Raw genomic sequence first — 27386 nt, 5'->3', positions numbered from 1 at the left:
ATACAATTATAGAACTGTAATGATTCTCTATTGGAATTTACATTTCTTGAATAAAAAATATTACTAAAATAATTGTAAATAAATGTTTTTCCAACGTTTGCAAGTAATTTTAATTAATAAAAACAATATGATATAGATAATATAATTTACATAAAATATATGCACACCATAAATTATTAAACATATCAGTTTATAGAATATATTTTTATCAATCAAAAAAAAAAAAAAACACTATAATAATATGTATAATATGTATAATGTAGGTATATGCATGACAAAATATTTGAGTATTATAATATTATAGTAACACGGTCGAATCATGTAAAATTAGTATGTATTTAAGTAAGTAGATTACTACTCTATCAAAAATAGTGCGAATAGCAGGTACACATTATATTGTTTCTTTTCGTTTGCGTTTAATATAAATTACGTACGTATTACGTGCTACCGAGTGCCTACATCGCATTTAATAGGTGTAGTGAACATAATAAATTCAAAAACTATACGAAGAAATATTACGGCATAATCAATAAAAAGTTATAGATTGCCACAAGTGAGTTATGTAAATGTTACAGCCTACAGGTACGCAGAGACCTGATCTTGTTGAAGAATATAGCCAATATAGGTAATATTTTTGTAAATTTATTCTTTGTTTAAGATCTATACCTAGTAAATTTGGTATTCAATGATATCTATCAGTCTATAATGTTTATTTTCTTTGGACTTAAGAATAATATTATAGGTAACTAAACTCTATATATTTATCAATGGACTTTTTAATTCTATGATCGTTTAAAATAAATAAAATAAACAAAATTGTTGTGACACAATTACGTATTTAGACACCTACAGTATAGTTTGTGCATTCGTAGTACTTATGCGAACGGGTTAGTTGTCTTATTTCGTTGGAATTTTTTTCTTTTGTAATAGTTGTAAATCTAATAATTCTTTAATAAAACATAAGTATATATTATATCCTAAGATATACAAGGCATAATAATTATATATTTATATGATATACATTATAATATATATATACGATTAATAAACATGTTGATACAACAGTACAATACATAATATATATTCATATTATAATTTAATACAATAATACACATATGAAATATAATACAATACAAAAATAATGTATATAACACCAAATAATTACAGAAATATTCATATAACATATAAGTAATTGAGTACTGATTTAAATATAGTAAAAAAAAAAAATACACTTTTGAAATCAATAATTTGGCAAATATCAATAAAATGTCTTGTGTACTAAACCTGTACAAGGATATACTAAACTGTAAAATGTACCTATTAATAGTTGGCATAAACATAATATAATTACTTTAAAAATACATGAACAGTTTGTGATCTCAAAAACTGTAAACTCTAAATATTATATGATTTGAAGAAATATAAATCTTCAAAAAAGTACGAAGTAGGTAGTAGGTACCTACTTATATTAATGTCTTGAAACTATTTGTTGTTTTGGAACTTTAAATTTTGGTCGACGCTCTTTTGACGTATGAAACGTATAAATTCTAATATTCGAAAATAACTGATAAAATTAACGTTCATTATAGAAAAATATAATAGTATAGAGTTTATTTTCGAATAATTTAAAAGTATAGTCTCGTATAGTGTATACAATTCGGAATTTGGCGAGACTGCACTCGCATAATAGGATCCAGTCTTTTTGCAGCGTATGCAGATTTATTTAGTGCCTAGTCGATGAATGAGCATTCACGTTTTGATTGTTATCCACTTGGAAATATGTATATGGTACTTTATATTTTAATAATAATACACAATAATTTAAGATATTATCTACAGGTAAGACGCGCGCGGAATAATCTATACAATATCATGAAATGTCATCGCACGTACAGGAACGATTTTTCAAATATCTATTTTATACAAAAATAGTCTAATGATTATCATCTATTAATAACGGTGTTATAGATTTTTTTTTTTTTTTAAATCGTGGTTTTGTCATATGGCAGGGAAAAAACCCAGTGATGACAACGTGTTCGACACTCTGGATATGAGATCTTTTTTGTACCTCCAGATAGTCGTGTCGATCACGCTGTTCTGTCTAAACTCCGTGCATGTCTTCTTCAGCGTCTTTACGCAGTCAGCCCGATAATGTTGTAGATGTGCGTCCGCCGTATCCATGGCGTACGAGGTGCAGCCCTGGCTTAGGCACGCCAACGGGAAATGATTGTGCAGCGTTAACGCTCTTTCGGGGTTGTGAAAACATTTCACATACTGATTTGGTTTCGTGTAGTTCTTGCTCCTGTACACGTGCTGTAACATGTGCATGTACTTGGGCATGGTCTTGAACCAACCGTGCGTGTGGATCAGATCGTCCAGGAAATAAACGTTTCGGACATTGTACGAAGCGCGGGTTTCGTTTCTTGCCGCCAGAGCCTTCACCATCACCGTGTCCATGAGCTCCTTCCACGTCCTGGTCCGTAATGGCATTATCACTTCGTCGATATCCAATAGTGCTATATAGTCGTACGAATAGAGGTTCCGGTATAGGCAATCATTATACGGTATCAGTTCGTTTTGCCGTTTGTGGTTTACCTTTTTGGTCAGGTACAGGTGTTGGAATCCCGGAACATTTGGCTGGCCGCCGGGCAACGTCAGCGGTGTCACGTGCACGCGGCCCACAGACTCGTAGTGGTCGAGCACCTTGCTAATGTTCGGGTGTACTTGAAGCTGATAAAAAAATATCTTGTCCGCACCCAGGATGTGCAGCAGCTCGATCCACTCGACCAGCCGCACTGACAGGTCTTCGTACAGAAAGTCCAGCCCTTTGACGCATACCGCGAAACCCTTCTTCTTTGCTGGCCGGTTATACACCACACGCAAATTGTTTGTGGCCTTGTCGCACACGTTCTCCACCAGTGACACGGACGCGGGTACGACGTGGTGGTGGGACTTGGGTATCTGACATGCGATAAGGTAAGGCTGGAATATTCCCTGCTTATAGTTGCCCCATTTCTTATACCATATGTATTTGTATTCCATGATTTTTACAATAACCGGCTGCTTGTAGTCGTCGAACCAAAACTGACAGTGAGTCTTGACCGTCGGCTCAATACGGTTGATCATGCCCAGTATCCGGACCGCCGGTCCGATCCTACTCAGCTTTCGCACGTCGTAATAAGCACTGTACAGGTGAAACGATCCGTTGGAAGTCTGCAGCGATTGCCAGTACACGTTGTTAAATTCCAATTCGTATATGCTTGGAAACTTAGCGCAACTCTCGTTTTTGTAGTACATTGCTTTGTTTTTATTCTGGTTCCAATACGACACCGGTAGATTGGGCAACCGTTTTTGTACTTGATCCATAATTAGCTGTTCCGATTGCACCGATATTTTATCCACCCACGGCTCGACGGTTAACAGGCTCTCGTATGGCGGCGTTGTGGTCCGCGCGATATGAAAGTCAATCATATTCTGCAGGATCATCCTGGTATTGATATTGCTTGACTTCATTGCCATCGGCCGGTCTGATTTCCATAACGTTATCAACAATTGTGTGAGGCATAATAATATAGCTGCCCAAAATATCAGACGGTATAACATATGCCTCAGTACGCCGATCCCGATGAATGCAGCCATCCCTGTAACACCATTAATAAATGTCAATAACTGTCGTCAATAATTTTAAATAAAAATCAACCTAACCGCAAAAATCAAAATACAGTCGAAATTTTTGGTTACAATAATACAACCTACAATTTTTTCTAATACTTTTTTATTATTTTACTTAATATTTAAAAAATTGCTTATTTAAAATAATCCATAAGGTAAGATATATATATAAATATTTATTAGAATATTAAAATTTGTAAATAGCATATTTAACGATTACTTATATTTCGGCAAGCAAACAGATTATTCTTTACATAATTTAATATCATTATAAAATAACAACTGTTTTAAAAAAAAAAAAATATTTTTTACAATTTGTATCGTAACATTTTTAAATGACAAAATACTCTTTTATTAATATATTCCGAAAATATTTTTCTAAATATTACAATATATCAAATTATAAACGAATATCTAAATATTTATAAGCATTTTAAGTTAGTTTAGAGTTTTAGACGAACGGAGTAGTAGACCAACATTTAGCGGGGTACGCCTTTGCCAGTCTATTTCATTAATTGAAAATTAATTACTTATAAGCAGAGTTAACTATTTAGTATTTATATTAAATTCGATTTTTATGAAACAAAATAAAAAAATGTTCTGCTTCAGGGTATGATATTAAAAATGTATGTTGTCGTTAGGTAAAAAATAAGTAATAATCATGATAAATAATAATGACAAAGATTATAAAAATAATTTTTTTTTTTTTTTAAATATAATTTTGTAATAACGCCAAAACTTTTCAAAATATTGAATATATACCACTAGGCTTTTAAATGGATCTCCTTGTAGTACAATTATTATGGATTTTATTTATAAACAATACCTATGCTAGGTATATTTTCAAATATAGGTATAAATGTTGAAAAAAAAACGTGATGCCTGAAATGTTATAATTTTTCTAAGCACGCAGGAAAATAATGAAAACAACGAATTATCTGACTATTATATAACGTTAAAGATCAATAACTAGATTTTACAAATAAAAATGAAATATTATAATTTATTTTTGAATTTTTTACTATGAAAATAAAGACGAATCAAGTGTAATATATTGTTAGATATAATCATGTCACATGTCACAACGCATTATTTTCATGAGTAAAATTTACAACTTAATTTATTTCTACTGCTGTATAGGTATAATTTTTTCACTCAATATTATAAAGTATAAGTAGCAATCGTATACTGTAATGCCTTTTGTGGTATGGAACTTGTCGAAACACACTGCATAGCAATATGCCAATAAAATATATATTTGTCTTTACTGTACCTCCGGATGTACTAGGTATATTGTATGTGTATGTTACATAACATAATTTATTTAATTCGCAACTTTAAATTTACCACTTTCTTTATTGAATTTACTGAAATAAAAAGTGTTCTATTCATTCGTTAATAAAATTATCGTAAGCCGAAGAAAATTTAATTTGCAGTTAGATGTTTGATTTTTAACAACATTTTCTAATATAGATATCTAATAAGCTTTTCTTAGTCAATGACGTTTTTGTTCAAATAACGTATTTGACCATAACACACATACGTTAATTATACATTGTTTCTTGCAAGGTCAAAATTTAGAAAACTATTTACATATTAAATTAACTTTACGTGATAATAATAAAATCTAAGAGGTTTATTTTCGTCACTAAAGCGCATTTTTATGTGTTGAAAAATGTCGAGAATTTTTTAAAAATATTATAATTTTTTAAAATTTTAAGTAATATTTTGTGATAGAAAGCTTAAAAAAATATACTGGGCAATATATTTAAAATTAATATAATATTATAAGTTGAATTTTAAACCTCTTTGACAACTATACCTAGTACATTTCAGAAATAATATAAATTTAGGTAAGTACGTATTTGGTTAATAAAGAACATTTGCTTTATGATTTTAATATAAAGTATTAAGTTTATAATTATAATTAGTCCGATAATTTATTTGTATGATTATATTTTGTAAATTAAATACATTATTATACTATAGTAGTATAGTCTTTAGTTATACTGATTAATAATGATATTATTATAAATACCTAAAACAATGTTTGCTACCGCTTATGCATTATTTCAACATTATAATGATGGATTTCTCTATTAGAACTAGATTTCTTGGCACACACAATAATAATAGAATTGATCATAGCTCCGGGTTGTTGTGTTTTCTGTGTACATAGACGACGTTAGTATGACCAAACCATACCTGAAAAATATAAATGATTCCATTAATAATTTTGTGGAAAATATAATAAGGAATACAATATGCATATATTATTTAGTTATCATAGTGTTTTTGAGAATTTAATATTTTCAAACGTCTATACTATGTAATTATATTTGAAAATAATTTTTAGTATTGGTAAAAATATTCGGAAGAAAATAAGAAACATAATAACATGTAACTACATAATTAAATGATACAGTGAGAACTTAAAAATATGATAAGTATAGTATTACATCCACATTTCATCATATATATATTATAATTTTAGATATGTACCTATGCAGAATTTTTACATTATGTGCAGCCAGTAGAGAGTATCTATTTTTTTTCGGAGTGTCGATTATCATCGTTTCACCGGCAAAGATTTTGATCGGCGTCGCAATTAAACAATAAATCAACATTATAAAACATACTTTATGCACTCTCATACTCACAATAATATAATGAACAGTATAGATATGAGAATATAGTGTGTTCAATTCAAAAACTAATTATTATATAGTCAGCACTTTTAATTTGCTTTTTTTTTTCTTTTTTCATATACAAATTTCATTTAAATATAATTTCGTTAAAATTTTTTCGATTATAAAACACTTAAATAATTTTCTAATTAAGTATAGGAAATATAATGGATTAGCGTCACTGCAGTAACGATGCAATAATTATAACCATGCAGTTATCCGGTTTATTAGACCATCGGGTTAAAAGTACCTTATATTATAATAAATAATAAAAATCAAGATTTATTCAATGCGTTAGAAACGTCATTTACAATATAATAATACGATTTATGTGACCAGTTACCAGTTGTCAGAAATACGACACAATGCATAGATCGAAAAGCAATAATAAAATATGTGATTTGAGCTCAGGAAAGTTCGCATCACCTTTACAGACTGTAAATAATACAATGAGCGATGATATTTTCACTTTTCAGTGCAAGTATACTCATGTTGAACTATAGTTATGGCTTGTAAAATAATATTGGTAGGTATTTATAATATTTAATTCATCGTGTTGATTATGGAAAATTTAGTAAACACACAACAATTAAATAATAACACATTATGCCTAGCTATATTCAGGTAAACTAAAAGTAAATTACAACTATATAACAGTATTTGTTCAATACTTTTATATTTATCGTTAAATAATTCGCACTTATTATTTAGAAATAGTAACGTTATTATTGACTTTTTTAATTTTAGATTTCAATATCGTGGTAAATATTAAAAAAAAAAAAAATACTATATAATAATATATAATAATAATTTAAATCGTCCAACAACCAAACGTAGGTACTCATTATAAATACAATTGTGTTATTTTTTTTAACGATTTTCTTTCATTAATGATTTCAAAAGTAGGTACCTAGTAATTAAATATTCCATTTATTAAAACCAAATGCGTTATTTTGTTCCAAAGGATGCACTTTTACTCGTCCTTCATTATTTGCAGATTACCTATTCGTATAATATCAATTGTCGTTCCGATCTGTTGAGTTGATTTCTACACGATATAAATATTTGTAGGCACTACACTTATAACAATGCAATAATTCGTTTTCTTAATACCCAAATCTAATAATCTTCATCTTGTCAAGCGTCAGTGCTTATTGTCCACTATAATATGTTTCTTAATTTTTTTAGAAAATTACACAAATTCCATAAAGGTTATGTACAATATAAAGTACGCGAAATAACAAGTCGTATATACGTTTTAAGTCGTGTACAAAATATAATAGGTCACAATTGTTAACTATGTCGGTCACTATAAGTAAATATTTCAAACATTCAATATTTTATGTACATCGCAAATATGTACAGTTTTAAACAAGAATGACAGACCACACTGAAAATTTATCTATTAGAAACACAATGACTAAAGTAAGATGCCCATTTATTAATGTGATTTTTTATTTTTAATGATTTTAAGTCATTTTTAAAATATGGGTTAACATTTTTGGCAAGCATCCACGGAGAAGTTATTGATTCAAGATTCGAGATTCAAGATTCTGGGTTATAGATTCAAAAGTTTTTAATATCATATTATCTTCAAAATCAAGAAAAATTAGCTTTTAAAATAATTAACATTATTTTATTTTATTCATTATTTACTTAGGAGTCAGGAGAATTAGTCTTACAGTAATATTGTCAATTAAACCTAATAACTTAGTAGAATTCCTTAGGAGATAAATATGTACTCTGATTCGTAGTTTGTATAAATTCTGAAAAAGCGACGAAGGAAATATTAAAATTGTGTGCCCGCAAGTAGTATGATTTTCATTACTTGGTCTGCAACTAAGATAATGAAAATATATAACTTATTATGTACTTTTATATATATATTAAAATTTTTACAAATACAAGGAAAAGTAAAAATACTATTTATTGATTTTATTATTTATTGTTATTGTGTTGTTTGATATGTGTGGCGGTGGATGGTGGTGAGGAGGCAACGATAATGCGGAACTATTCAATAAAAATCCATAGAAAATCACCGGTCCGCAATATTTTTATGAATGTGTACATTGGTTAATGAAAAAAAATAGTACCTACCTAACTAATCACAGTTATCCTGTATAGTTTTGATAAAAATCGTACATATAATCGACAATCGTAATAGATAATACTATAACACCAAAAATAACACAATTGATTTTATAGTTATACACATGAATTTAAACTAGAACTTTGAGTAAATAAATATGGTGTTATTCATTTTCTTTATTATTATCTAGCACCTATATACATAGTAAAAATTAACATTTTCAAATTGTTTGTTAATTTTCATTTTTGTTTAATCATCTTGTATACATATAATTTGTTTACATTGATTTATTTTCCTAAACTATTTTCAATATTTTGATGTTTTATCCCTATTAAGAATTTTAGAATATGACATAATATATAGGTATTATCACATGTATATTATTATAATATTATTTATGATTTTTATCAGCCCCTTAAAATAAAATTATGTCTCTGTCACACAAAAGAATCGTCCTGTAATAAATATTATATTATTTCGATTGTTAGACGTTACGTTGAATGAAATAGTTACGCGGGCCGCGAAGATATTGATATATTATACAAATTACCGGGCATCGTTGTCTCCACATCGGCCACATGAACGTCATTTTGTTCGATTTTTAACCACAAAAATAATATATAATAAGTAATAATTATAGGTTCAATATATGCATTTGTGTATACGTCATCCGTAAGGACTATGAAATGTACGTGATGAAAAAAAAGTAAACATCATCGCGCGAAGGTTACAAATAATATGTAATACAATAATGACCTGTTCGATGGATGACGGTCGCACTTCTTTCGATAGATCGAAATAACCACGGGCGCGCGTGGTTCATCAAACGTCGAGGTCCGAAATATCATTATTATTTTATAATATAACGTGATATTTTTTTTCGTTGAAATAATAATAATTATTATATTATCGTTGCGCGATGCGATGAGTGATGATGGTGATTCGGTCCGCGCGAACGATTGTCAACAAACATCTGTTCGATCCGATTGGATAATTCACCAAACCGAGGTCACAGCGAGCAAGCGCGCCGCGGATCGTCGTTTAAGACAAAAATATTTATTTATTGACATTTATCCGTCTATTGCATAACGATATTGTATAGATGTAGTTCGATCTGAATAAGGAGGTTCAAGGAATGCGGTATGTGTGTGTGTGTGTGTGTGTATACTATAAATATATAAAGGAAGGTAATAACTACCACTATTCATATTATGGTTTCATATTATTTCATATAAAAACTTGTGCGAGTAAATGAAGAAATACATCATAATATTTGTTATATATAGGTTTCCGACTCGCCAGTGAAAATATGTGATCCCCATGTTGTCTTCCGTAACGAGTAAATATGTCTCGTAGGTATTAAATGTATTATATTATACATGTGGTTGTAATATTGTTTTCCTATGATATTATACTGTATCGGACATATTTGAGTGTAATTTTCATTCCCACGTCCGAGCCAAAGTAGCACGAGATGAAACGGAATCAAGATAAAATTACGTGATCTTACAACCGATGTGATAGAAACACGTGGCTCATATCACTATTACCTATAAATATTATAATAACATAACACATAAGTATTTTATAGTCTTAATTATATAATCATCGACCAATTTAAAAATATTTTCTATCTACATAATGTTATAATGCATACATGTATTGGTATATGGTAACAGAACTCTCACAATTAATATAAAAATAATAACCACATATTTTTGATGATTCAGGGATATTTTATTGAATTTGAGGTGGTGAGACAATAACTTGACTCTTTTTTTTAAATTTTCGTAACAGTGGATAAATTATATCTCATCCATCATCTATGTTTATAAGTTATAACACTCCTATAGACTAACTTTAATTTCTTAGAAGGATTTTTTTTTTAGATTTCTTGGTGGTGCAAAAACAATTATTTTACACGGCCAAATATCGGATATGATAACAATAGTATATTATGCTACACGTCTACATTTGCACAAGTCAATCAAAACCTCTGCATACCTCTGTCTTTTTCTTATTTTTAATGTGTACCGATTGTTATTACTGTACAAATGTATTTTTATGTTATATCTTATATATATACTATTTATTATACCTAGGTACATAGGCAGGCATGCGCACGGGTAGGATTGATTGGGCTTTAGCCCTATCTGAGCTTTTTTTTTATACGTGGGTTAGTACTTGGCACCTAATAAAGTTACAGCCGTATAAAATTGATAACAAAACAAATTAAAATCATAGATTTAATCACACGATTAAAAATATACTGGTTGCCCATTGAGATATGATAAGTTGATTATTGAACTGACTAATCAAAAAAAAAAAAAAAACGAAAAACATCAAAAAAGGTTGACGACAACCATGATAATCAATATTTTGAGGAAACTAAAAAAGATAAAATGAAACATTCTTGTTTTTATTTTTCACTTGATCAAATTATAACTGGATTAAACTTCGATTCAACTAAGAAAGGAACATCAACTAAAGAAGTTTATGTTTGGATAAAATGGCTCAAAAGAGATGAGTTAACTATTTTTAAAAATATTTTAATTGTTCTTAAGTCATTCATTACTATTCCTATTACAAGCTGTGGTTTTAAACGGGCCTTTTCTAAACTCAATGTTATTAAAACCAAGCTTCGATTCACAAACCACAATGAACCAGAACGATTGGATGCTCTTTTATGTATGTTTATCGAACAAGAAGAAACAGGGAACATCAACTATGATGAGGTTATTGAAGAATTTAAACATTTAATTGAAAATTTTTTTTTATTTAACAGCATAATAATTGTATGTAATATATATACATACAAATTACATAATGAATAATTTATAATAATAAATAAATAATAATGTTAATTGACAATTGCTAATATTATACATTTTGAATGTTTTTGAATTGTTTTAGATATTAGATTATATTCGGTTAAAATTTTAAATCAATATTGATGAATTGTATGTGTGAAATAATGAAAAATGATTGTTTACATTTTCTAGTCACCAACAAAAGGGTCACTGAAGTTTGTATTGAAAATGTTTGTTATTTTTTTCTTACGTGATAGTGCCAGTAGGGGAGGGGATGGTCAGATTGAATTTAGCTATACCTGACTCAAAAGTCTGCGCACGCCTATGCCAAGGTATACATAGAAATAAATAAAAAATATTACCTACCTATATATAGTTTTTCTTTTTAGATAATTAGTTAAAGTTTTTTACACTTATAGCATTGTTACGGTTTTATATTTATAATTTATCGACCAATTATTTACACTTTTTAATTATTCCAATATTAAAAGTATTTTTAACAGTATTCTATTAACCAAAATTATCGTGTATTATCTGTTTATATTTTGTCTAATTTAGATTAAAAAAACAAGATATTTCATCTTTTGGATAGATTAATAACAATTCATATTTAATTATAAGTAGTTGATATTTGTAATTAACACTTTTTTCAATTTTTTACGTTTTAACATGCATATGCATGTGTCGCATATATTAGTAACAAGTAAGACTTCTCCAATTAACATAAAAGCAAAAAATAAATACTTGTATTCTTGACCTTATCATATGTATAGGCACATAGCATAATAGTTAACATGCAGGAACTTAATTACAATGCGTCGAGCATAGTAACTATTTATATTTTAATATTATAGTCAATACTATCGTTCAACACATTTTGCAGTGCACAATGCATACGCGTGTATACATTCTTGTAAATAAAATTTTGTTTGATATTTTGTTTCTATAGGTATTTACAGAAATATTAATAAAAAATAAACTAATGACGGATTATGACATATCATGTTACAGCATGGTTGAATTTCGAGAAATTGATTTTCAAGTGTTTGATTTAAATATTATTTAATTAGATTGTTATATGAACAACGGCGTTCTTTTGAGATTCCATGACAATTTTTTCAACTACCGAATCTATTATTCCGAAAATATCTTCCTTATCAATAACGGTAGATAACAGGGAAATCGTTTAAAATGTGAGAAAAAATTGTTTGGTGGGTAATGGGTATAATAATTTAAGATAGTAACTGCATAGGAAAAAAGCTCACGTCACTACTGAAACACCTCACGCCGTCTTAAAAGGGACTAGTCAAGTGACTTTTTGCCAAGTCCTGTAGTACGTTTAGCACAGCAGCTCAGCCACTACAATTGTAGAATAAATAACAAGGTATGGTAACTGGCGGGTCTCTTATTATACTTCTTATGTCATCTTCATATAATATACTGGCCTTATCGACACAGTGTAGATATGGCTTTGTCTGATTGTTTTTTTATCATGATCATTGATCTATCTTAAATCGTGCTATTAATATATAGTAATTTTATTTATCAAACATTTTTACCTATTAAGTAGGTATCAATTATTATTAGCAATTTTGATAATTTGTTAACTTAACTCCAAAGTTGATTTAGTAAAATGTTGTGCAAACTATGAAGTATGAATATTAATATACAAAGCATGGAATAGGATTATTTATAAACTATAACAGACCAATATTGTAATCACGGTAGATTATAATCTACCGTGAATGTAATAAACATTAATCAGATGAAATTAAAATTGTGTAGGTAAAAGATGTTTTATTCATGTAATAATGTATTACTTTCTATGGTTGTGTTTAAAAAAAAATAATAACTGCTCCTCAGGATTCTTTTGAATGTGGGATCCACTATTATTCTAAGACGGTAGGCTTTTACTAGTCCAGTCCGCCTCTGTTTAATAACGGACCACAATAATTTAAAAATAGATTTTCATTGAACCAAACGAAATTTAGAGTCTTTAATTATATTTATTGGTTAATTATTTTTATTTAGTTATTATCCGTTTTATTATCTGTGAAGATATAACTTAAAAATGAATTATAAAGTGTTTTAAAAATATAAAGTGAACATACACATAAAAAATTATGATAATGGAATTTTTTATTTTTTCCGTTTTTCTTTCTAATTATTTAAAAAAAAAATACGGGAAGTTTTATCATTTTGACCCATTTAAATTCGAAGTATCGACTAAAAAACTAGATCCAATTTGTCAGGAACCATTCTCAATATTTAAATTTTTACTGCTTCTAAAAGAGATGTCGGCTACACAAAAAAAAATATTATTAGAAGAGCACTATAATAAGTATATACATTCGCTAATTAAACAAAATTTTAATATCGATTTAAATTATATTTTTATGTACATATAATGAATTATTTATTAATTTTAATAACTTAAAAACAGATTTTATGATCGATTAAAAAATGTAAATTTAGTTTAATTAGGTTAGGATTTATAAAGTTTAAGGTGTATTAAAAATACATATTTATATAATAGCCACTTTAGAATATAAATAACAAATGACATACATATAATTTAATTATTATTGGAAATGTTTTAATCCTTGTTTATTTATTCTTTATTTATTCATTATAATAACGGCAAATTTAACATTATAGAGAGAATCTATACATTTTGGAAATAATTTAACAATATTATATTTTATTAATCAAGTTTCAAAGCACACAAACAATTAGGTCCTAGAAATCCTACAATTTGGTCGTTGATCCCAAAAATTATTTTTTTTTTGTTTTAAAAGGTTCCAATTATCACAGTAATTATTTTAATGATATTTTAATAAATCTTCTTCACAACTTAAAACAGACTCATATTTGTAATTATATTAGTGTTCAATTTTGTATTTAAAAGAAATGTATCTTAATAAATTTTCCTAATATTTCTTTATTTTATAATAAATATTTTTACTTAGATGTTTATAACAAATATATTGGAATGACTAGAACAAATACATTTGAAAAATCCATACATATATTATCATTATATCAAGCCTGATTAATATTTAAAATCAATTTGTTGTTCATATTTTCATCATGTATAAAAAAAACTGGACTCGATTCATAGATAAAATTTGTACTCTGGGCTCGTCTTACGGCAATACAGCAATCATCATCATCATCATCATCATCCTACGCAAGTTATTATGATTTGTAAGCCTTCGCTAGTAGGCTTTTTCCCACTCATTTATAGGTACTAACAAAATGTATGAAGAGTGTGTAAGGATTTCACACTCCTCTTCCGAACATCCGTTAAACTTCGGGACTCGATAAAACTAACTCCTGTCATGTCCCCACAGTACATTAATTAAAATTAATTTATTAATTATACATGGAATAATATAGTAATATAGTATACAGTATAATTTAATGTAAAACATTATTTGACATTTAATAACAATTGCTTATACAACGGCATTAAACTTGAATAGTTGAATTGTTATTATTGTAGAAAACGAATGGTGTTTGACGAAATAACATGCATATAATATACATGCATATTTATAACGGCGTTTCTATAATAATATAATATAGTGAGCAAGGTAACCAATACGTATAGGTAATGTATATATTTTAACGGTTTCATCGTATTTTAATTTTCGTAGCGCAAGACAATGGCATACATTATATTATAACCTAGATAGAATAAGAACAGTTTTTACATTTAGAATACTATGACGATTATTTTTATAATATATAGTATTATAATATTTTATTTTATACTCTATAGATGACCATAACGAATTGAATACGACTTATAATGATGCATTATTTAACGTATGGTTATTGATATGAGGTATATAAGGGGTATATTTGAGGTATATACCTATATATTTTACACCGAATAAGTCGTAAATACACTTAAACACTTTTAATGTTTAAAAACAATAGTTAAATTGAGCTCTCCATATAATATGGATAATAATTAGCAACACATGTTATAGTAATACAAATTCAAGTACCTACATTATATTACACTTGTTAACCAACATCGAGTCAAATATATTAGGAAAAAAATGTTGAATGAGCGAGAAAAAAGAACATTGCTGAATAATTACCAGCCGAGTATATCGGGCCTATAAATATCAAAGTTTACCTGAGGTAATTATTATTGGTAACAAGACTTTGTATAAAAATTAACCTTTCTTATAGTATGATAATGGAATATATGGTTCTAAATAAACGATTATTTTCGATATAGAATGGACAAAGATTTGTATTGTATGTATTACTGATGCAAAACATTGATTTTATTATAGAAATGTACCTATGTTAAAGTCCTGAACACTTTTAAAAATATTCTACGGGTATACGTTATAAGAGTAAAAAATACATATTTATGGCACTTTTATAATAAAAGAATATTTATTTTAAGCAATTTTTTCTCAGACTTTTTTTTTATCGTTTATTGGATTATATTATGTGTGTTAATAAACACCGAGTACAGAAGAATATATTAGAATATTATTTTTCTCTTAATAAAATATATCGATGGTATGTAATAATTCGTTTAGCCATTTGCTATAGTTCCGAACACATGTTTGTTACCTTGCAGTACATGTGTGTACTTTATTATACTATTATATATATATGAACACTGTAGCACATCACCCAAACCCTCCCCGTCGGGCTTAATAATGTTTGCACATTTTTGTTAGCTGGACGAATGGCGTCATAGGGTCGAAAGATGATAATAATATTATGTACGTATTTCACTATTTCTTAAACCAATTCGGTTTAGGTTAGGATGTTTTAATACGCGTTAATAATATTTTATCGTCATCCCATATATAGACACCTACATATAATAATAATGTATATTATAGTTTATGCTTTATAGTTTTGTATCCATAATGGTTATTATATACCCGATGGGAAATAGAGCGAAAGACCTACGGTGGAGACGACAACACCAAAAAAGCACACACACGCATTAAATAAATATACTTAAGAGGGCGTGTTACCAGCTCGTCTAATGAGTATTATAACGAAATTTATCTACACAAAGTCTAAAATGATTATATTATATTAGTTAATAACATATTTTGTCAGTTGAACCCGGTATGGTTGTATAGCAGTGTTTTTCAACTCCAAAAGGGCGTGAAATATTTTAAATATTGCTTCACGAATAATTATATATATAAATAAGACATTCCTAAATATAAATAAATAATTTTTTGTTTTTATAAAAAAAAAAAATGCATATAAATTATGAGTTATACAAACGAATACGAGTATTGAATTAAATTATCTTCTTTGTTCACGATATCATTAAAAAAATACACAAAATGATTTTTAAAAATTTGTTACATGAAATCGTTACAAATCAAAGAAGAGGTAAAATAAGTTAGATTACTCAGAACCTCTGCTATATAGGACATTAAAGGTAAGAATTTCGAAGAGAGCCCATCCAGATCTAAGGTAAGAGAGCCTAGAACATAAAAATGAATACTTAATTATTGGAAAACAATTATAATATATATGGTAATTTTTTACTATAATTTTCTTAATTAGTACCTATTATATAATCGAAGAAACAGTATATAGTATTAAATATAAACAGTTTATGTGTAGTTATATTTATATTATATGTAATATTAAAATAAAACTGAACTTCACAAAATATGAAAATTTGTAAGCAGGATAAGGTTTTGTTTTAAAAGTTCGATGTTCCACTTACCATCTACCCATAGGTAGATACGTGAAAATCATATTCCTATTATTATTATTATTATTATTATTATTATTATTATTATTATAACGTCAAGTGTGATCATATCGTTTTCTTCGGTCCAGTTGGCATTAAGAGACCGTAAGCGGAATAGACGGGGACTATATATAATATTATATATTATATAGATATAAGTTGTATATGTACTGCAAAACCAGCGCGATAAAAATTTACAAAAAACACGAGCAACAGTACCTGAGACGTGCTTAAAGAATTTAATGTCAACTATATATATATATATATACGTCATTAGCGTAGTGTTGCTTTTTTTCTGTCTTAACGTGCGTCGTAGTAAAAAAAAAACCGACATGGTCTCCAGTTTTCTATACTCATATACATCTGCAGAAGTACAGAACATAAATTAATATAGGTAAACGCAGTACCTATAACGTGTATCTATAGATATACAGAAATAAACAATACACATGTACGTATACATGAAAATATAGAAATATGCAGTCACATAATAATATTAATAAAATAATAATAACATATATTTTTACACACATATTGATTTAAATTTTTTTCCCATTTATTACTATAATTGTACAATAACCAATGGAATCTAAACACTAATATTGTTACTTATAATAATTAATTCTAAATACGATTTTGGGTATTATATCACAATAATATTACTATGTCTAAATAGTGTTAGTATAAGAGTTTAAGACAAATTTGTACGATACTAACCTTGCACGATTTCATGACAAGCTACATTAAAAGTACTAAGTAACAACTAAGTTGGTAGGAACAAGATATAAATGTATACAGAAAAAAATATAATTATGCAAAGTCCAAATAATTGTATCGTTATAATTTATAATAATTACGATCTGCAACAATTCATCAGTTATTACTTATTATTAGCATCATTATTGGGTATTAATATGTTCATTTGGTCTAATCAGGGCAGACTATAAGATGAAAAGCGATTGCTCTTAAATATGTATAAAATATGTACTCACCTAACCTAGATTCTACTTTTATTATTAATCATTATAATTCTATAAAATATATTACTGTTTACTGGGTGTGTAAACGCATTTAGCATAATAATTTCACCGCATTGTTGTACTCGTAATATCAATCACTCTTTTTGACAATATTAAATTCATTTCCAGATATCCGTATACAACGGGCGATTAAAAGACATTACACAAATGTTCAAACGAATCTTTAAACCTTTGGGATTTGAGGAGAACCGGGAGTGTTAAACTAAGTCCCAAATAATAGGCTGAATATTAAGGCTAAATAAATTGTGTCTGATAACCTTAACGTGCTTGGTAAATTAAGTCCAAAATTAAACTTGAATTTGTATATCATATTATATATTTATATTTATTTATTTAATTGTGATCTTTATGTACAAAATTGTTAAATTAAAATAATTATTAAAAAGTTTCAATAGATAGCATTTAAATTTTAGCACAACTCACTAGTCACTATCATATATATTTTGTATTTTATCTATTATATAGTACATAAATAAATTTTTTTAAAGTTCACATTTACCGTAATCTTTTTTTATTATATTAGAGATGTATGAAATAGAAAATAATAATATTTACTATTAGGTACAACCATATTATAAAATATGCGTATTCCTCCTATGGCAGTGCATAGGTACATACTATGTCCTGCATAATTTTTTTCGCGTACCTATTTTAATTGTTGGACGTACTGACGTAATTATATTATTTTTGTCGTCACCTGCTGAATGGTATATACTTGATATATTATGAACATTTTAAAGTCTCAAAAGAAGGGGCATTGAAACGTATCACTTTATAAATAATACACGTGCAGCTGTGGTCTATGCCACAATGAAATCGGTGAATTAGAGAATACAGTAAGTGTATGTAATGTGTGCTTATACCTATTATAAGATATACGGGGAAAGCGAACCTAATAATATTTTAGAAAATACAATAAGGGATTTGTAAATTATATTGTTTTTAGAATTTGATTTTTTTTTCATGGTTATCAAATTGTTCTTGAGAAACAACATTAAAAATTCCTAGAATTTCACGATAAAAGAACCATTTTGTAAACAATTATAATAAATATTATAAAATTAATGTAGCAATTATACACATTATTTCTAAAAAAAACATTTTGTATGATAAATATGATTCTCTGACTTTTAATGTGCCAATTATTGATTTATGTACTAATAATACTGTTATAGTATGTAAAACAGTACATAAGAGTAAGTTGTCTAATATAGAGTAAAATAGATTATTTTAGACCATAATATTATAGCACTATAATTTATTAATAATTTTTTCAACATAAAACTCCAAACTTTACTTCCCCAATTTATAAAGAGACGTGTAAACCGATATTCATGGTTGGTGCAGTAACTACAAGTACCACGACCGTCGTTATAATATAATATTGACGGACGACGCTATAAACGGCACTGGTACTTACGCCAAGAATGTCTGATCACTGTGAGCTGTAGTTACATCGTACACGTAAAATATATATGTATATATATAATATACATATACATACATGTAGTAATTGTAATAGAAGTCCCTCTCACTTGACCCGTGCGCTTATATGCCACCGTCACCGTCAATCGTATATAATAGATATAGGTAATATAATAACTAATAAATGGATTCTCTTTCCCGGCCAACGCTATTTCCTATATTACTATATTCTTCCTATTTGATCGATCTGCGCCTGACATCGGCGATACCATGGTATTACATTATTATATCTAAACGTTACCTGTTGCACAGTCTACAATAATATGTACAATTAGTATGGCTTTTTTGTGTGTTATTAACTTATAATTTCAAACTCCATGATTTAGGTAGGCAATAAATAACATCTATAGTGTGATTCTCCAAGCGTATTCACCCCTAGTTACTCTTCGTTTTCCTTTATTAATAATTTTATTTAAATTCTAAGTTTTTGAATTTTTAAATATACATAAAGATCGTGTTTTTAAATTCTTGAGGTATTTTATATTACTTATAAGGAGTTTCCTGCGATGACACAGACTTTTCTTTTTTTACTGTAAATTATTTAATGAATATTTTTTTAATGAAATGTTGTATCTAAAACAAAATTCGAACGAAAAGTTAATTCTGAATTGTGTAATTCTAAAAATGACTTAACAAAAATACAGAATGTATATACTTGCAGGACTATTTTTACAAATTATAAATGTTGTTAGATATTAGTTATCTTTGGAATTTAGTAGTTAATACAAAAAGTTAAATAATTCAAAAACTACTTGTTCGAATTTTGATTGATATATATCAACATTTTCAAAGAAATTGTCTGCTAAATAATTTACAATATAAAAGGTGGGTTCTCATTTGAAAAACAGAAGTTTATTTCCTTTGAGATTGCTCAAGTTGTACAAAAAAATGGAAAAAAATATATAAATACATTTAAATTCCAAAAATCTTATTTTGAAGAAAAAAAAACTGTATGAAGTTGATTGGACGAATATCTTTTGCGGTTACATACGATAAATATATTAGGCATATACTAATATGCACCAATAGAACTGCAATGCGTATCTATACGCGTTAATATACTATTATAGTATTATACACAATTAATTTAGGAGGTCATATAACACATTTTAAGGCATTTTATATACATCTAACTTTTAAATAAATAAACAAAATCGTGGGAAATATTTAAACACCTAAACTTATACATATCAGTAAATTACTTTTGTAACACAAATGTGGATTACCTTGTTGATACTGACTTTCGGTTTGAATCGTTGAAATATAAAAAATTAAAAACTAATTTATACATTTTGATTTAATTGTTATAGTCATTACTAATATTACTATTAGGTACTATAAAATATATATTATTATTATTAATTGTATGCGCAATATAATATTTACCTACAATCACACATTAAGATTAAAACAATATATTCAATTTATAACCTCGGAAACTAAAAGAAAACCAAACAACTGTTAGGTAAATAGGTTATTAAATCTTTATTCTTTAGATATTTGTTTCAAGGTAAATTCATGACAATACAACATAAACATGAAAGTTTGATGATTGTAATAAGTAAATTAATTAAAACAATTTAAAATATATATTTTTGCTGTTGTAAACCATAATGTCCAAAATAATTTTAAAAAAGTTTCTTAGGATTATTGTAATTTATTTTGTTAGCTATCTAGTATTAGATACAAATACTTTTTATTTTTACAAATCAACTATGCAATTATAGAGGTAAAAATTAGAAGCCAATATTTCTAATCAAAATTATCTAATTTAATTACAACAATTACATTTACCATAAGGTTTATTAATTCTATTGTATTTTAAGGAAAGGTATTTGTTTGGTACCTATATAGTATTTATTATGTTCATTTCAAAATGTTTTTATAGTGCATGTGTAACAGTGTCTAGACCACTAGATATTTTATTTTTTTAACTTGTAATAATAATGATTTATTAAATATTATTTCTGATTAAAACCAACTTTATTTCCGTGTCATGAAGTTCCATCAATTATAGACGTTTTCTTCAAACAAGCTAATACTACATTTTTATTTTTAATATACAATATTAACTAGTATTTAAGTACTTAAAACGTATATTCAAATGGTATATATCATACACTAAACCTAGCTGGTAGCTTATGCTTTATGAGCATTACCTATTATCAATATAATTTTTACATTTTAGACTTAGAGACTTTGTTAACGTTTTTTTTACTCAAAAAAGGGTCTGTTACCGGTTTTTATTTAAAAAATTTTACTATACCTATATTTCTACCTATATTTTTTTGCGATTAAATATGTATTTATTAATTACACTGATCGCATTATCTACTTATATACTTTTATATTTCAGGTTAAAAATCATTTAAATGTATTTTTAGTTGTACCTATTTTATATAAAATAATAAGAAATTGAAACGCATTAATAACAATTAGTATTTAATATATATTATATATAAATGGTATACGACAAACACATTTTTTTTAGTTTTTTTTTACAACAGTTTAGGTCATCAGAATCCTTATAAATTGATCATGGCTTCATTCTACAAACGAGTTGTGGTCAGATAAGACGTATTATGAAAGTGATGTCCCGTAATTTTTTATAGGTCACACGGGTTATGTACATCATTTTATTGGTGACTCTATATCAGATAATAATTCCCAAATTTATTTCAAATTCTTTAATTTTTTTTTATTAGTATTGATGCGACTAGTTAATATTTGTATGTCATGTACGGGATAACTTGGAATAAATTTTAAATTAAATAAAAAATAAATTATTTTTGTTAGGGTCATGAATCTTATTAACATTTTTTTTTCATAAAATGCTTACAAGTTTTATATTATTGTGTTAATTGAGGTTTAATTATGCAAGTCTTTCGTAAAAATAGACATGATTTCTAGTGGCATGATTTATAAAATATGATAAACGTAAATTAAATGTTCTAAAATTTATAATCTAAATAAACAAAAAACGAGCATTGAGCAATAATATATAGTATTATGAAATATAAAGTAATACGTACTTAATCAACTCCTGATGATCAATGGAACAAATAAATATATGAAGAAGTACTAATACTTGCATATTAGTCATTATTATAGTTAGGTATGCTGGTATGCATAATAACTATGAGTCACATAACATGCTACCATATTGGTAACAAATTGATTAATTTATTAAGCTCAAACTTATGTTTGACCAATTTTCATCATTTTTAACAAGAATTTCACAAATTAATTTCAAATTCAGAGAAAAAGTATAGTGACCAATTGAGAAGAATTGTAATATTTGTTGATGATCACTAATAAAATATTATAAAACTATTGTTTTAAATTAAACATTTTTATCACAGGCCAAGTAACAAAGGAATATGGATATGTAACTATATAAATAATCCAAAATTACTTAATCAAATGTTATTAATAAGATAATTTATTATTGTCCAAGATACACCTATGTTTTTAAAATTCTTAAGAAAAATTAGTTTAAAGTTTATGGATACCCATATTGTATGTAACCTTTGGTGAAACTGAGCTTATATAATTCATTAGCCATTTGACGATCACAAATTGCGGAAATTTAAGTAGAAAATCGATTATTTAAATTGAACTTTAAATTGATTGAACTGGGGTAGTGATTATGTAGAACAGTAAACACATTAAAAATATAAATTTAAAAAAAATGTTATATTTATAAATCTGGGAAAATGAACTATTCATTTTTAATTAGTTTAAATTATACTGACTTAAAGTTATAGTTTAAGTTAAAAATATAGAAACTTTTTTCAAAATTACTCGCCCTCATATTTAAAAGGTACCCAATAACTAAAACAAAAAAATTAAGTTTTGGTATAGATTAATAATGAGCAAAACCCACTTTTTTTTTAAACAAATATAATAAATAAATAAAAAATAAAAAAAAATTGATACATTTTACAAAAACCATTCATTAAGCCTTACACAATAAAGTTTTTCGACAATGTAAACCATCTCCATCTTAAAGTTGAAAATCAGTTTTTTATTTCAATAAAATTAAATTTCATCATTTTTAAATTTTTAGCATGATGTTTATAATTTATTGATAGACATAATAAAATTAAAAATTTTGTTTACTTTAAAAACTATAGAAAATGTATTCTCTAAAAAAAAAAAATGATCGAATTTTGTAAATTTTTTTGATCCTATAAACTATATATTATAAATAAGTAGGTAATAAACATCTAAAATCGCACATACCAAGAAGCTTTGTGTTTAATAAAAATGCAATAAAATTGGATTTGAGCTAAATAATGCAACAAAATATAGATAAGTACTAAATTTTATAAATCATAAAGTAAATACTTTATTTATATTTATAAATGAGAAGTTGTACATTTATACATTTTATATAAATAATAAAGTCTATATTAATATGAAAATTTTAATATACGCATGATATAGATACCTAAGTATTAAAGTATAATAGTACAATGAATTTATATTGTAAGTTATTTCTGGTAAAACTTATAAGAATCAATCTGGCAATCTGAGCACAAGTTCACGAATTTATACGTATTAAGTTAAAATGCAAACTATCTTCAAATGGAATTTGATATTTAATACATCATAATACAATACTTATATTATTATAAAACCACTATCATATTTTTTCAAATGGTTGTAATGAATGTTGTACTAGAGATTTTGAAACTTAAAGGATTTGCAATACAAATCAAATTATTATAAAACACTAACCGTATGCAATGAAATTGTTAATTTAATTGTGTCCGGTAAGCAAAACGAATAGTTATGATAAATTATACATAAAATATACCTAACTAAAATCAAACAAATGTGTATTACATAATACATGAGTTTATTTTAAATTTGTTTATACACTTTGGTCTGACAGGTACAAACAAGACGAGCATTTAACGATTTATTATTTATAATTCCAAACATTTTAAATCGGTTTATAGGTAAAATAATTGTTTTGAAATAAAAAAATATGTAACAATAATAATTACAGGCCATTAACAAGTAGATTAAGAATATTACCATGAAAGTTCATTCAAACACGACAACTGTATTTTAGTCTTAATGGCGTACATTTTATAGTTTGACTTCAAGTTGTAAACGCTTCTTTCCATAATAAATGTTGAATGTTACGCGGTAAATCGTGTATATTTAACAGCAATTATTAATTAAACCCATTTACACTTTAAAGATAATATTGTAGTTAGCTTATAAAATACAACTATTTATCAAACAGCATTTAATAAGAAAAGACATATTATACATGTGGTATATATATTATATTTGTATATCTATAAATTAAAACCTATTTAACCGCATAAATATTGTTTTAAAAACCAAATCCATAACGGTGCGAATCTTTGAGCTTGTAATAATTTACAAGCCGATTATCAACTGCTGACTACCATCACCTAGGTGGCTAGATACACGAACGGAATGATATATCATTATAATTTCTTCGCTCTACAAATAAAATAATACACTTCGGATAATATTTCGATGTGCCAGCTTAGCTAGATTTTTGTGTAGGTACTTGAACGATAGATTTACAACCGTGGTATAGCTGAGCTCATTTAATTACAGTACCTATAGACTTTTATCGGACGTGTCCGATCCGTGTTCTAGTGTTACATCCCCCCGGACGCGTGCCTACCTAGTGCTAATGTCATTATTATTATTTATTATTGTTATTAATACTATTTATTATTATTTATTGCTTGCCTACTTTCAAAGTGCACAAACGCCGCCAATGGTTGACATCAAATGCGAAATAGCGGAGGCTGCATTAGTTAAAGGTTAGATTAGGTTACGAAATCGCAATAATACTATTATCGTTATTATATGGCTGTAACGGACTTAACATTTAACACGGTATTTTAATACTTGAATATCTGCGTATAAACGCGCCTGTTATGTTACTATAAGGCGCCATTTCACTATCAGTGTGTCTCGTACGACATTTTTCGTGGTTTTGGAAATCTACAAGATTTGATACATTATGTTTGATATTTGTCACAGTTGTTTTACTTGGAATAAGTGGATGCACAGTGCAAACGGTGTAACCACGGTATAATTAGAGTCAATGTAGTTGGAGTATTTCAACGTAACTCGTGGTGTCAATAAATTAGTCGATATCACAAACTAACCAATCAGGGAATACGTTAAACACGATCACGCGAATATGGTAGAAATGGAATAGCGACTATACTGCATGTCGCAGTTTTCCGCGTAAACTCGAAACTGTATACAAGTGGCAAAAAATAATTAACTACTTCGCTGTGTTATTATTAGATGGTTAATATATTCCGCTATTAATAAATAGTGAAAACTTGAAACCAAAACAATATTATTTAATTTAGCGAATAACAAGAAGAATTTGAACACGGAACACATGGTCATATGGTGATGGTGGAATAGTAAGTTAGCTGTATAAATAATATATTATACCTTCAAAAAACGGGTCGATTATTATGTTAACAATGATCACTTGTGGGCTGTGAGTCTGTGGCCCATTCGAATATGGTCATATTCGTATACCAAGAATAAGAATATATATTTACTTGTATATAATATATATAATATTATGTAACACATATTCGAATTAATTTTTTTTCAATTCCGGTGGGTATAATGAGGTAGACACAATTGAGAACCCTTCAGGCTTTGGTAAGATTTTTCGTCTACTGGCTATTATAAGTTAATTTGTACAAAAATTATTTAGCAAGTCTACGAGTTCTAACAGTATTTACTTAGAACCTACCTCATACGGTATTTTCTACTTATTTTAATTTATACATTTACATTATAGTGCGATTAGTGATTACTGATAACTATACAAATGTAGGTGCTGTTTCACAACCCTCTTTTTTGATTCCTAGATTAGCCCTTATCCCACAGGCGTTTTTAATATTGTGACATACATAATATTATTATAGTTGCTATTAGCCGAGTTCACATTTAAACAATATATTTCGCTCGCTTTTTCTTGCATGCGTTATTTCTTTTATGTACGCAAGAACAAAATATTACGAATCCAAACCGTCACAAGCTCGCAAGCTTAGCACAAATTACACGTCATTTAAGATGACGTAAAATCAAAATTGGTTTTAAAAATATTGCAAATGTGTGAACCCGGCTCAAGGTCAAGTGTCAATAAGTGTGCATTTTGAAAATTTGTTACGCACCAACTTGCAAAGAATATGTAATAATGATAATATTATTATGTACTGCGCAAGATATTTGTGTCCGACGTGTCATAAATTAAAATGAAAAATAATGAATAAGTATACAAACAGGCGATGAACGGTTGTAAAAGTTCACGGAAATTATATTAACATTAAGTAATTGCATTTAAGAAAAGCCACGCCAGTCGCTATAGATGAAAAGTTTTACAGACAGCCCTGTGTATGTTAAAATTGGAATGAAAATGATTCATATGATTCTACTTCCACTTAGAATGCGCCGAATATTATTAGCACTTTATTCGTCGGATGTACGGTTTTTCTCGTTCTTGCACGTCGGAGAACACAAAATAATATTGAAAATGTGGGAAAATCGGGGTGCGTTTCGCCGACAGATATAATATTATATAATTTTATTATAATATTTACTCACGGTTCGATGATAAAAGTGGTCCGTTTCGCGGGCGCTGCGTTGGCCAGAAAACGCGAGATGATCGTCAACGGTGGGCGAAGAGGTGGTGGACGGCGATGACGACCGGACGACGACTACGACGCGTGGCGAATACACCTTGTACAAGAGCGGTGCCGAAGTAACTGGCCGGCTACAGTACGACGTACGCGACTGCTGCTGTTGCAC

At 27.5% G+C, this 27386-nt stretch overlaps 1 protein-coding gene across 1 annotated transcript; it reads right to left on the bottom strand.

Annotated features, from left to right (window-relative positions):
* Positions 1–1210: 1210 nt before the first annotated feature.
* Positions 1211–27386, bottom strand: LOC113556030. Its single transcript, XM_026960731.1, has 3 exons — positions 27183–27386; positions 5711–5877; positions 1211–3641 (listed from the first exon to the last, which is right to left on the bottom strand). Exon 3 carries the CDS (start codon positions 3637–3639, stop codon positions 1999–2001), a length of 1641 nt encoding a protein of 546 aa, XP_026816532.1. The 5' UTR covers positions 3640–3641; positions 5711–5877; positions 27183–27386; the 3' UTR covers positions 1211–1998.

The sequence above is a fragment of the Rhopalosiphum maidis genome, chromosome 3 (assembly GCF_003676215.2).
Source record: "Rhopalosiphum maidis isolate BTI-1 chromosome 3, ASM367621v3, whole genome shotgun sequence".
Lineage (NCBI taxonomy): Eukaryota > Metazoa > Arthropoda > Insecta > Hemiptera > Aphididae > Rhopalosiphum > Rhopalosiphum maidis.
This window is presented reverse-complemented; position numbering and strand designations above follow the sequence as displayed.